General features: G+C 36.1%; 1 protein-coding gene across 3 annotated transcripts in view; it reads right to left on the bottom strand.

Annotated features, from left to right (window-relative positions):
• LOC125234464 (ran-binding protein 10) overlaps nt 1–12,611 on the bottom strand; it is a 113,449-nt gene that overhangs the window by 32,579 nt on the left and 68,259 nt on the right. For 2 of the 3 annotated variants that reach the window (XM_048140722.1, XM_048140724.1), the window contains exon 2: nt 1,609–1,674. The exons of the other annotated variant lie outside the window; for it this stretch is intronic. In XM_048140722.1, the coding sequence (XP_047996679.1) occupies nt 1,609–1,674 (66 nt within the window). The remainder of the gene's footprint in view (nt 1–1,608; nt 1,675–12,611) is intronic. 3 annotated transcript variants of the gene reach the window in all.

Genomic DNA, 12,611 nt, shown 5'->3' with positions numbered 1-12,611 from the left:
TATTTATTTTAATTTATTAAATCATGAAAAAAAAAAGACAAAGAAAAGCGCAGTTTCAAAATGTTTTGAAGGTTTGATATAGATAACATGTAGAGAGAGTAGTGGTTTAGGTTAATAGTAAGTCTAGTTATCAATGTATTAATACATGTAGAGACTATTAATAGTCAATTAGCACAATCAACAAGCCACTCAGAAATCAAAGAAGAACAATAAGGAAAGCGGAAAGGCAAATAGCCGCCATCTTGCAGTTTCACAGACAGAATTAGAAATTGCTGGCTGCTTATCACGCCGTACAACGGTCCGAAATACCCAAGGCAACGGCCTTGGGTATTTCGGACGCAAGAGATGCATCCAAATTATTCCTACTTCAAATTTCACTTCCAATTTCAAAAGATTTCTTCGCTGAGAAACTGAGAAATGCGTCGCGGATATACAAATCAATCTTGAAAGAAAGGTTTCTTGTGCAATCTAATCAATTTGAGCATGAGACTATTAAATTTTGTTCTAGGCTTTTTTTGAACGACTAAAAGGACCTTTTTTTCGCAGACTAAACACTGCAAAAAGCACCTCTTAAGGGCTGTTTTGGAACTACCTCCATTCTTGTAAACGGGACATTTCCCAGTGGAACTGCTACTGGTGTAAATTAGAACAACTATTCGTGCATAATAAACAGCAAGGTTAAATGTGATTTAGAAAACTATACTAGGGAAATAAAGTAAAAGGATGAAGTCTGTACGAAAATTCTAGAGGGCCTAAGTCCGGTTGCACCAACCACCACTTGTAAGCAGAATATTAACAAACTTGATGCAACCGGCTCTTTAAGTGCTAATTAGTTTTCAATACAAAATTAAAGGAAGCATGTGCAATCTGTTGCGTTTGACAGGGCTATCGTCACGGATGAGATGATAATATAGATACGTAAACGGGGAAAGATGTAGGCGCATTTAAAAATGTAAAATAGTCGGACGAAAACATTACAAGGAAAGTGAAGCAATATTAATGGGCAACACTATGAAACATAGACACACTTCGTCAAAAACACAGCCGATTCGTCGCAAACGCATATAACACACCTAAATAAGTAAAGCTTAGCTGATAATTATATAGAAGACTTTACAAGAAATAAAACGTATTTATTACACAAGATAAATAAGAAAGAGATGTTTCTGAACAAGCGAATAACAAATGCGATTTGCAATTTTGCTGTTTTTAGTAACATTTTGAGGGACATAAAAACAGACATAAAGGGTATCTCTCAGTACGCAATGATGCGATGGTGTAATCGTATGTGTCGCTTGTAGTTTTTTTATTTGGAATGTTTTTTAGGAACCGCTTAGAAACGTAAAAGCTACTAGTGTAAGGTAAATTAACGATCAGAATGAAGCGACAAATACAAATGGTGGTCTTAAGGAAGGCGCCACAGCAAGCAGTTAGTCACAGATAAAGGGAACACTAGACTTTAGCACGTCTTTACTAATATCGATCTAAAATGACACGTCCCAAAAATAACCAAAACGCTCCAACTAGGGAGTGACGCTCATTAAAAGTATCGATATCGATAAACACATTTTTTGCTGCAGTCCTAAGGATAATATAGTATTCACATACGATACATCCAGAGGCGTAAGTGGAGATATGGCAGGTGGGGTCTTCGTCCCGGACCCTGCGTCCCACCTTCCAACAAATAGAGAAAACCACGGTCCATTATACAGATTATGTTGGGGCCCATATACACCACTTACGCTTCTGGCTACTCGATGATTCCTGAACATACAAACATATCTGTGGATTAGTATCCGAAGTCTCACGAACATCGAAATTCGAGAATTATTTCCTCCTCCATCGCTCTTGGTGTAGTGGAGTTACAGAATGCACGAATTTCGATTTTTAGTTCGTGATAAACTCCAAGAAACGCAAATGATTGGACGCAGCAATTCGTCATGATATAACCCGAACTCAAAAATATGGAATTTACAAATTTTTGAGTCAGCGATTCACTTTGCCTCATTTTCGAAAATATGGCTTTGCATCTCTGCATCTGGTTTCAAAAGACGCAATACGGCATTGCGAATATTTAGGCAAATAAGGTGAAGTGGATTACCGAAAGTAACATATCGCACGGGCATTTGCGTCTCTCCAAACGATACTAACTATGTCTATGAGATTAGGTCATTTTATTGCAAATATCGATCTTGTCAAAGTAGGTCAACGTGGTACCACTTTTAAACCAGTGAATTTTAAAATTAAACAAGTTCTTAAAGTTCCAGCAAGCGGCGTGTAAAATGAGTGCCTTTCCGTAGCGACTTTCGTTTAAAATGAAACTACAATTCAGTTTGAAACAATGAAAACCAGGGAACTGCTGAAGACCAGAATCAATTTTTGCAAGAACCCAAGCTCATAGACATCTTGTATTCTTACTTTTAGCCACAACTGAGTTTACAAGTATTTTGTGTATTCTGGTAAGAGTTTTTACATCGATATCAATGAAAACCTGTCGATACAAGTATTATAAAGTTGTGGATAAAAGGAGACAATGGTTGTTTCTAAAAGCGTCGACTTATCTGTCCGACAGCCAAGTGGTGCTATGGAGCCGATATAACTAAATACTACAATAATTATTCTAAAGTATGCGTAAATATTTTGCTTAAATTTTAAAGCTAGATTACCACTAAGTTGAAGAGCGACTTGAACTGCTACAATTAGTGACTATAGCACCACATTTCAGAAGGTGTCGTTGTCGATGTATCTTTTATATCTTTAATACACCATAATAAATACATTACAATTTTTAAAGTATTTTTTTTTATACTACGTCGGTGGCAAACAAGTATACGGCCCGCCTGATGCAAAGCGGTCACCGTAACCTATGGACGCCTGCAACTCAAACAGTGTCACATGCGCGTTGCCACCCCATTAGAAACTTGTACATTCCCTTTTGCTGTGTTAAGTACACAGCAAAAAGGAGTGTACAAGTTCTAAGGAGGGTTCGGGTTGCCGACGACTCAAAGGACAATAAACGGAACAAGTTAGTTCCGTAAGTCCTCCCGTCATCAGCACACCGCACCCTCGTTGAGCTCTGGCAGCCTTACTCACCGACAGGAACACAACACTATGAGTAGGGTCTAGTGCTATTTGGCTGCGGTCTTCTGTAAGGCGGAGGTACTACCCCAGTTGGGCTCTGCTCTAGATTCGAGCGAGACGATATCCGCTGTGCTGTGCCCTACCACACAAAGCGGAATATCATTCGCTATGCCCTACCTCCTACTAAATACACGTAATATATTACAGGAATGAAAAAATATTGTCTAGTGCCTACTTATCTATGCATTTCATACAATGCACAGATTTTGTTTTAAGTAATCGCAATCTGGTCATCTACTTAATATAAAGAGTCTTCTGGAGTATATTTTCCATGAAATTTAGGTCATGGAAAGGAAACATGGTGGAGAAATAAACGGAAGATGTTACTGAGGCACTCGGTAATCTATACAAAGATGTTTATCAAATTGAAGGCGTCGGTGATTGTTATTGGTTTAAGTTGGAACTAACAGTTTCTAGGAACAATGAACACCACACGTGGAAGGTTTCGACACGTACGGATGGATAGGTTTTAATCTTGTTACAGAAACATAAATCAGTTCATGGTACGCAATTACGCATGTGATGAATATGCTGCAATTTCAAGTATATATTATATATATATATGAATTGCGATGACAATGCAATTAATAATTAGGTAATGAGATAACAAAACACAACCACCTCTTTTAGACTTATCAGAAAGACAGAAACATGCAAATGAGAAGCACAATCAGGAATAAAATTACTCGTTAAAAATACAAAGGAGACGAGTTTAAAACCTTTCAAACTAGTCTGAGGAAGGATCAGGACTATCAGGAGCTCGGTGACAGACTTTTGCCCAGCAGTGAAACACTCAATTAGACTAAAAACTCGGCGAATTTTATGGCAGCCTTTGATCATTATACCTTCACACACCAAATAAATAAACGACAGGCTCGTAACGTTATAATGTTGTAAATGTTGATAAACAGAATTACGAGAACGGAACAAAACCGCAAGAGTAAATCTCGTCTGAAGCCTCTTGTTTGCATTGTTTGCTGGCACGGACGAGTCGAGTTACGGAAGATCCAGATTAACGCAAGCCCAAAGAAAAAGGGCTATTGGTTGTGAAGAAAACGAAAACTTCACACGAGCAGATTCCCTCAACTCGACGACCACCGCCTATTTTGTGTGCAGAGGGTCCAACTAATCCAATTTTGAAGGAATACTATACACTCAAATTACAGAGCGCAAGATAAATTTAAATAGTCATACTTGAAGGACTTGGTTTACGTGATCGTGATTTGTCGATATCGATAACGCAGGAGTCTATTTAGTTCATTAGTTCATCTCTAACAGTGATGTATTCTTATCCCCGTGATATCAAGAAATATAGTCACAGTGGTCTGAGGAAGTTGGAGCGCTCAACACTCTGAAATAGGAATATCATCACAGAGAGGCTGAGAGTTTGTCAGGGACTGAATAATTAACATTTTGAAGATCTCATTACGAGCTGGGGCGAAGGCCTAATTGTAAAGCACACGTATACAGTCAAGTGCAAAAATACGTATCGATTTTATCCGCTCAAAAATATGTACCGAGACCTTATTCCGCCGACATAAAGTGCTATGGGACATATTTTTGATAAGTTGTACGCACCCATATTTTTACACTTGACTGTACATGATGTATACGTTGGGATTGTCTTGAGTCTGTGAAACAATTACGAAGAAATGGAACACGGGTATGTTATGTCTACAGTGGGAACTGGAGGGTGAAACTGTTCAAAGTTTAATTATTTCTGGAAGCAGGAAGAGAGGTGGGCGGAATGGAACTCAGGCTATTTAGCTAATAATGTAAAGATAGAGAAGCTAATAAATACAGCTATTTCGACTGCACTATCTGTTGTAATTCTCCCAGTGACTAGTGGTAACCTAGTGATTTTACTTTCCCAATTAATCATAAATGATTTAATAGATCAGCATTAGGCACCCATAACTTCAGATAATCGGCCACCAATCTTTAATTCAATACACAATTAACTAAACAAACCACCCACACTAGTATTATTGCAGCCTTACGACGGTGAACGATTACTTTAAATTAGATTATACCCGTTCCGAGACCATTGCTTTAACGGAAAGAATTAGCGGTAACATGACATTTCAAGCCACAGAGGCATCAGTGGGTGTGTAGTGTATGTCACCAGCTTAAGCAAAAACATATGCGGAAGGGAATCAGTGTACATACGACTTCAGGCATAACAGGATGGAACTTAACAAGATTTTAACTGACATTTACAGTGTTCAGTGAACAAAAATATCTAACCGATTTAGAACCTCATTCCTAAGTGACATATAGGGCGTGGAAACTTATCTGTGGTGTTGAATATTCACGATCATATCGTACGTCAGCTTATACGACCGCTGTAGGGCAAAATCTACATTTTCATCTGTAGAAAAAATGACAACAGGAAACTGCAAGCTTGTGTAATAAGCGAAAATTTTGTTAGCCTGGCTTGAAAGACCTGACTGATAGCATGTCCTTCCAATTCTTAACATTTAGAAAAAAAATTCTTACTTAATACAAAGTATACAACATGCACAACACGCACCTATTACAAATTGAAATAGAAAATTGGTTAAAATATGCCTATTTGCATATAAATATGATTTTGCTTTATGTACAGTAGTAGCGTGTTTTTGTTGTTAAATATTTCACATGGTATGCAAAACGGAGAAGGCGTGTCGGCTGCAAATTGTTTTGTGGATTACATTTTGCTCTGAAACGCAGTGTCATTCTGATTTAAATTAACGTCAAATGACTGAGCGAAATCCGGAGCTAAGCGGGACTCGGCAGCTCTCAAAGCGGTCACGTCTGTGAAAAATGGCACCGATCAGGGACTGCAACATAACTTCCACACCAATACATTAAATGTATTGGAACGAAAATGGCAACAGAATCTCGACTTCAGTATACACTTATATCTGGACTGTAATATCGTTTTTCGATAAACCTTTGTGTACACGCGCAAATATAGGTCACTATTACGAAAGCCAAGAACAATGCTGCCATAATCTTACTGAAGGAGCTGATGTACTCGCTCAAATGAATTAAATCTTGGTGACCCAGAAACGTACAGAGCGCCACTTTACACCGTGTGTAAGAAAACAGGGATCTTTAGGGATAATGCTTTGTACAGAGCACTCTAGCTTAACCTAGAAACAGCCCCCAGGGGCGCCCGATTGGTGTCAGATCGCGCTCAAGGAGACTTCTAATGTTACAGCTCGCCGGTCTCATAAATATCGCCTTTAGCGTCATTTGAACCGTTGCAACTTATAAGCGAAATCTTTATTGAGAATCTTGAAATCGGAAAACGATTGAACGGGAAATCTAAAGATGGACGATAGGAGTAAACGTAGCTGGGAACTTTTGAAACGGGCAGAAACATCCTAGTCAATTTGTTTTTCATTAGCAAGCGGTGATACAGCGAGAAAATTGTAAAACCGGCGTTTACATCTTTACATCTTTGCTATATTATTGTGCAACGTTTAATATCAAATGGACCAAAAAGATTCGCACCATTTGTTCCAAATTTTAGGGACAAAAAATATAATGAAAGCCGAAAGTTTTGTTCAAAGTTCTAAACGAGGGTATAAAAGAGCACAAGAATAGTATTTTATACAATCGTGATATAATACAAAGCTTTTCAGTCGACTACCATGTTTAGGCCACGAAGCGTGCTGAGTGGCCTAATAGTACGGTACGAGAGTGAAAAGCTTAATTATATCACTATTGTATACAATACTTTTTCTACGAGTCATCATCTTCATCATCAATGGACGGAATTATCATCATTCATGCAAGTTAAAATTAATGTTAATAGAGTCGTTCACCGTTGTATCAACATCGAATTACCTAGCAACCAATTGTTTGTAATAACCGTCTCTGATTGGCCGATAACGCGACAGATAAAAAAAATGTGTTTCAAATGCAGGAAAATTTGCCAGGTATCGCAAATTAGTATAGACATTGTATGAAGTTCTATTTTTGAAATTATTACAGTTAACTAAAGTCAATTATAATGAGTCAATTAAATGCTTTTTACTTTTTTTTTCTTTTTTTACTTTTGCTTATTATAATTGAGTCGGAACTGCCATAGAGTATCCAACACTGAAAAGTTAGCACTTATACTTAGTTTAGTCTGACGTGTCCTAATTGACAGATTACAGTCGACAAGTAGAAAAAAGCTGTTAAAAGTAATCGGCGACACTTCGAACTCGTCGGTATTTAAAGTTAAACAGGATTATACATCAAGGACTAGCAATAAATCAATAGCGATTGCCGTTAGAGCCGTGTAAGAAATGAATGACTTGGCATGGAAATGGAAGAGTCCCTCGTAAAGTCCTTGCTACGGATGCCGTGACAGCGGGCACTAACGACGAAAGTGAAATCGCAGCCACACGATATTTGGGAACTTCGACGCCGACAAACAGAGGAATTCGAAGGCTACCATTATAAATTAAAGATGCTTTGAAGCTAAAAACTGGGGAATGCCCTCCAGCCACAAAGAACAATTTACGGTGTCCTATCGTTTGACCAAAACTTGTTTAGCAAATTGACACTTGACAACCAACTACTGGCAAAATGATATTTTGGCAAATCTTTACTTTACAAAAACATTTTTGACAAATTATTGGCATGACCAAATAATTAACCTACAAAATTACATTTTATAAGAGATACTTTTGACAAGTTAATATTTGACAAATAAGTTGACTAATAAAACTACGTTTAGCCTAAAAATGTTTGCTATAATGTATTATTTGACAAGTGATTCTGTAATAGTAATTTATAACATGAGTCAAATGAAAAACATTATTCCGAATCAAATCATTTATATTAATTATAAATTCTGCACTCTTTGATTGTCATTATTGTAATTTTAAATGAACAGCCAGCGATTTTAATAATTTTATCTCTGAATATTCGTTTTTCAACATTAATATTCTGTTAATTCGTTCGTCCTTGGTGACGTATTTGCTTTTCTTTTTTTCTGGAGGAGCACCAGCCATTTTTTGTTCAATTAAACCCTCGATCGTTTCTTATCGTTTCTTTAATTAGTTCCTTAATCAGAAAATATACTCCTGGATGATGTTTATTGCATAGAATAACCCTAACGAGCAAAACCTGTCGGAGCAAACCGATCCGGATAGGTTAGGTTAGAAGCCTAAGGCGGGAGCTTTGCTCCCGCCTTAGGCTTCGAGGTTATTTTTTTTTAACAACCCAGAAAACGTAAGCAACTATTGTAACTAACTAGTAACTTACCTCAAAATAATCTGCCCCAAATGAAAATTGCAACCATGCAAAATTATTCCCTCAAAGTTAGATCGCAAACTTGAGATGGCTGCTTTTTCAAAATCAAAAACGCATACTTTTGGCTTTATAACAATGTTATTTTCTGCTCCATACTCAATCAGCATTTCAAACATCATATCATATGACCTTTTATCTTTGTGAGAACACAGACAAAATACGAGTGGAAATGTTTTATGATCGTTCAACAATCAAGTTTTTATCACATAACAATTTATTATATAATATTTGGTAAATTAATCTATTTGTCAAACATATCAATAGGTAAAATGAAAAATATACAAATGATCGTTTATTAAATAACACATTTTTCTAATGTATTAGTTACTAAATGAATATTTGTCAAGTAAGTTTTTGTAAAATGATACATTTGCGGAATAACACATTTGCCAATTACTATATTGATGAAACGTTTTTTGTAAAATGAACATTTGCTAAAATTGTTTTGGTCAAACATTAGTGAACCACAATTTACGCTATGGAATTACAATAGTGGTTAACCATACTTAGCAAAACAATGAAATGTGAATAGACTTTATAATAAATTAATTTTAATATGACAACAGTGTCTTATAATTATAATGTCCTAGTTATTAAAACATTATGAGATTTATGACCGGGCTAATCCCCATAAGGCCCAGTTACCCTTCGGGTTGGAAGGTCAGATGGCAGTCGCTTTCGTAAAAACAAGCCTTGCCAAATCTTGGGATTAAAAAAAAACCCCGACCCCAGCGATATGAGACGTGGGAATTTGCATGGATAACATGATAAGAACACCTAGTCCTATGGCTACTTACTCTACTTTAGGCAGAAAACCTTTAACGGATTACCGTTGTCGTCGAGTAAAGAGACCGTCCAAGCGTGGGCACGGATTTAAGTCTCAAAGGACTGGACATGAGTTGAGTACATCCTGCTCTAGCTTTTACCTTCAGCAAGGCAATCCTATTTCTGCTCAGATTTTCCTATTCTCAGTCGCTGTTGGTTTAGTGTAATCAAACACAAACCGTACAATGTTATACCTCCGTTGGAAATAGGGTTGCCAACTTTTTTTTAGGGAAATATAGTATTTTAGAAAATTCCGTGTAAAAAATATAGTACACCGAAATAAAATATAGTACGGTACAGATAATCGATAACCAAGTCGTAGAGATCGATCTTTCTGTCCACTTTAAGGGGCTCCACTCAGTTTTCATCGATTTTTGACAAGTTTTGTGTTGTATGATGGTTCTTTTATTTATCGTCGAAAGCTGTATGGCCGAATATCACTTCCCAACTCACGTTTCGCGGAATTTTATTCCGCCGAATGTTCATTATCATTTCCCAACTTATCATATTATTATTGTTTTATTTGCCAAGCTCACATTGACCAACCTAACAATTGGCCTTTTTTTAAAAGGCCCTTTTTAAAAAAAGCAAACTTTCATGTTTTTGAATGTTTTACTTAGCATAATATATAACTAGTTGTTTATTGTATGTACCAAATATTTTATTGAACACCAACAATATATGTGGCGTTTTCGAAAAAAATGCAATACTGAGTCTTCTATTCTATCACTTTCTAAATTTATTGACAGGGATACAATTTTTACTTACGTACCTATAAATATTCTTTTAATTTAAATAGTTACCTAATAGTTACTTACTTTTTTTACAAGAATATTGAATATTGTTTATTTTTTTATTACATTAAACAGTTTTTTTCCGGTTTGCTCACGGTTAATCTAACACGCTCCCCCTATTATATGGCAACATAGTCCTTGAACAGAAAAGAGCTACTTTGCTCCCTTCTAACAGGGAAGAAAAGTACCTACCCTATCCGAATGGATGATGTTAGAAATTATTTGTAACTTGCCTAATGTTTCGTTGCGAAACGTTATTCGTCCAAGAGTTGTTTGAGCAAGTGAAACATTTGACAAATGACAAGTCTGCCAAAAGTTTAGATGGATTTTAATAATTTACTTTGCAATAATTCTACCAATTGAAAAGCTGCCATACAATAAGTTGCTAAACTTTAGTTGTCAAAATTAAACTTGTTGGTTGGCAAATGAAATTTGGCCAAAATAGTTCTGCGAAAAGGCAGAACACCCTATTTGTAAGACCCATATATTGAAAAAAAAATACCCCTTTATTTATATTTTTTATGAACATTGACATTGTTTTAAAAACGTTTTTACTTAAATGAGATCTAGAATTTTATAAAAATGCAAAAGCCATTTTAATTTTAAACTAATTAAGGCAAAAGTTTTGACCAAAAAACCAGTTTTGTTTTGGTTCTAAAATAATTCAACTTTGATCCTAAATATCACAGTATCAATGAGCTGTGAGGTAGTTAATTATGGGATACTAGTTTGCTTAAAGGCGATGCTGTTAATATGATAGGCTTTAGAAACTATCATAATATTCATAATACTATTAGATTCAAATTCAAATCGAAGCTCATCGGAGTAGAGAATCCCCTTAAGAAATGTCGTTATTTAATATATCATGGAAAAAAATACAAATATTAACAAACAACGGTGGCTTTATATATTTGAACTGCAATATTTTCACATCAGAACGAAGTAATGAAATGTACAATGGTGGTTAAATAGAAATAAAAGCGTGAGCGTACCGAGCGCGAATTTTTTTTTTTTTCATTATAAAAACGCCGCATTGGCGGCTTGACCCTAGTGTAAATTCGCCACTGGCATGGACCCCAAAAATATAGTATTTTTGCGTACTATATATGTTTCATATAGAATATAGTACGCTGGGCCAAAATATAGTACAGTACTATATTATATAGTACGGTTGGCAACCCTAGTTGGAAATACAGGTATCTGTAGCTACGTCGCTAGACGACCCGACCTTGACACACATCTATATTGAGATCCGGGCAATCGACCCCGGGAACGCTGACGATATGCTATCGGTGGAAATGTCTTGGGACCAAGAAGCAATCACAATCATTGAGATATAGGTGATTTTATGAAAGAGTATGGTATCAAGAGCGTATGGTATCAAGAACTGGCAAGCGCTGGTGGCCTAGCGGTAAGAGCGTGCGACTTTCGATCCGGAGGTCGCGGGTTCGAACCCCGGCTCGTACCAATGAGTTTTTCGGAACATATGTGCGAAATGTCATTTGATATTTGCCAGTCGCTTTTCGGTGAAGGAAAACATCGTGAGGAAACCGGACTAATTCCAATAAGGCCTAGATACCCTTCGGGTTGGAAGGTCAGATGGCAGTCGCTTTCGTAAAACTAGTGCCTACGCCAAATCTTGGAATTAGTTGTCAGAGCGGACCCCAGGCTCCCAAGAGCCGTGGCAAATGCCGGGATAACGCAAGGAGGATGATGATGGTATCAAGAGCGTAGATAGACACGCAAATAATCACTTGTTATATTCGCAGACTTGTTTCCCGAACGGATAGGTAGATTAAAATGGCTCTTCTTATATGTTGTCATGGTCATCTTATTCCATACACAATCATTATTGCTACTAATGAAAATTTTTACGACGTGCCCATCAACATGATATTATCCCCTAAACAGAAACAACCAAAGACATAGTTGCATCTTTAAGCGCAAAACTGGTTATAAAACTGGCATATTAATGGCCGTACACAGAAAAAAATGGTTTTTTGAAACAAGAACCAGATGTGTTTCACCTAATATTTCTTGATCTCAAATATATATATCTTGAAATAAGATAATCTCACTAACGTTTCAAAAATTTAAAATTCTTCATATTCAAGACCGAAAATCTTGGATGAAAGCAAATATTATTTGAGTCAAAATTTATATCTCAAATCAAAACTAATTTATTTCTCACCTTAAGAATGATTAAGCAGATTTGATTTAAGAATTAATTCTTGTGCCAATATAGAGTCAAACTTAGCTCAAGATTACATTCAAATCTCAAATGAACAACTGAAAAGTATTCAAGCAAGTAATATGTTACTTGATAGGAGATATTATTTAGTTCACCCAAGAATAATTGAAATATTCAGCCAAGAATTTAGACATTCTAAAAGCAAGTAATATATTTCTTGGTAAAAGATTTTACTAGTTTCATTCAAGATCTAGTTAAATTTACAATCAAGAATTTAAAAAATCTTAAAGCAAGTAATATATTTCTTGGTAAAAGATATTACTAGTTTCATTCAAGATCTAGTTAAATTTACAATCAAAAATTTA

Source organism: Leguminivora glycinivorella, chromosome 16 (genome assembly GCF_023078275.1).
Source record: "Leguminivora glycinivorella isolate SPB_JAAS2020 chromosome 16, LegGlyc_1.1, whole genome shotgun sequence".
Taxonomy (NCBI): Eukaryota; Metazoa; Arthropoda; class Insecta; order Lepidoptera; family Tortricidae; genus Leguminivora; species Leguminivora glycinivorella.
This window is presented reverse-complemented; position numbering and strand designations above follow the sequence as displayed.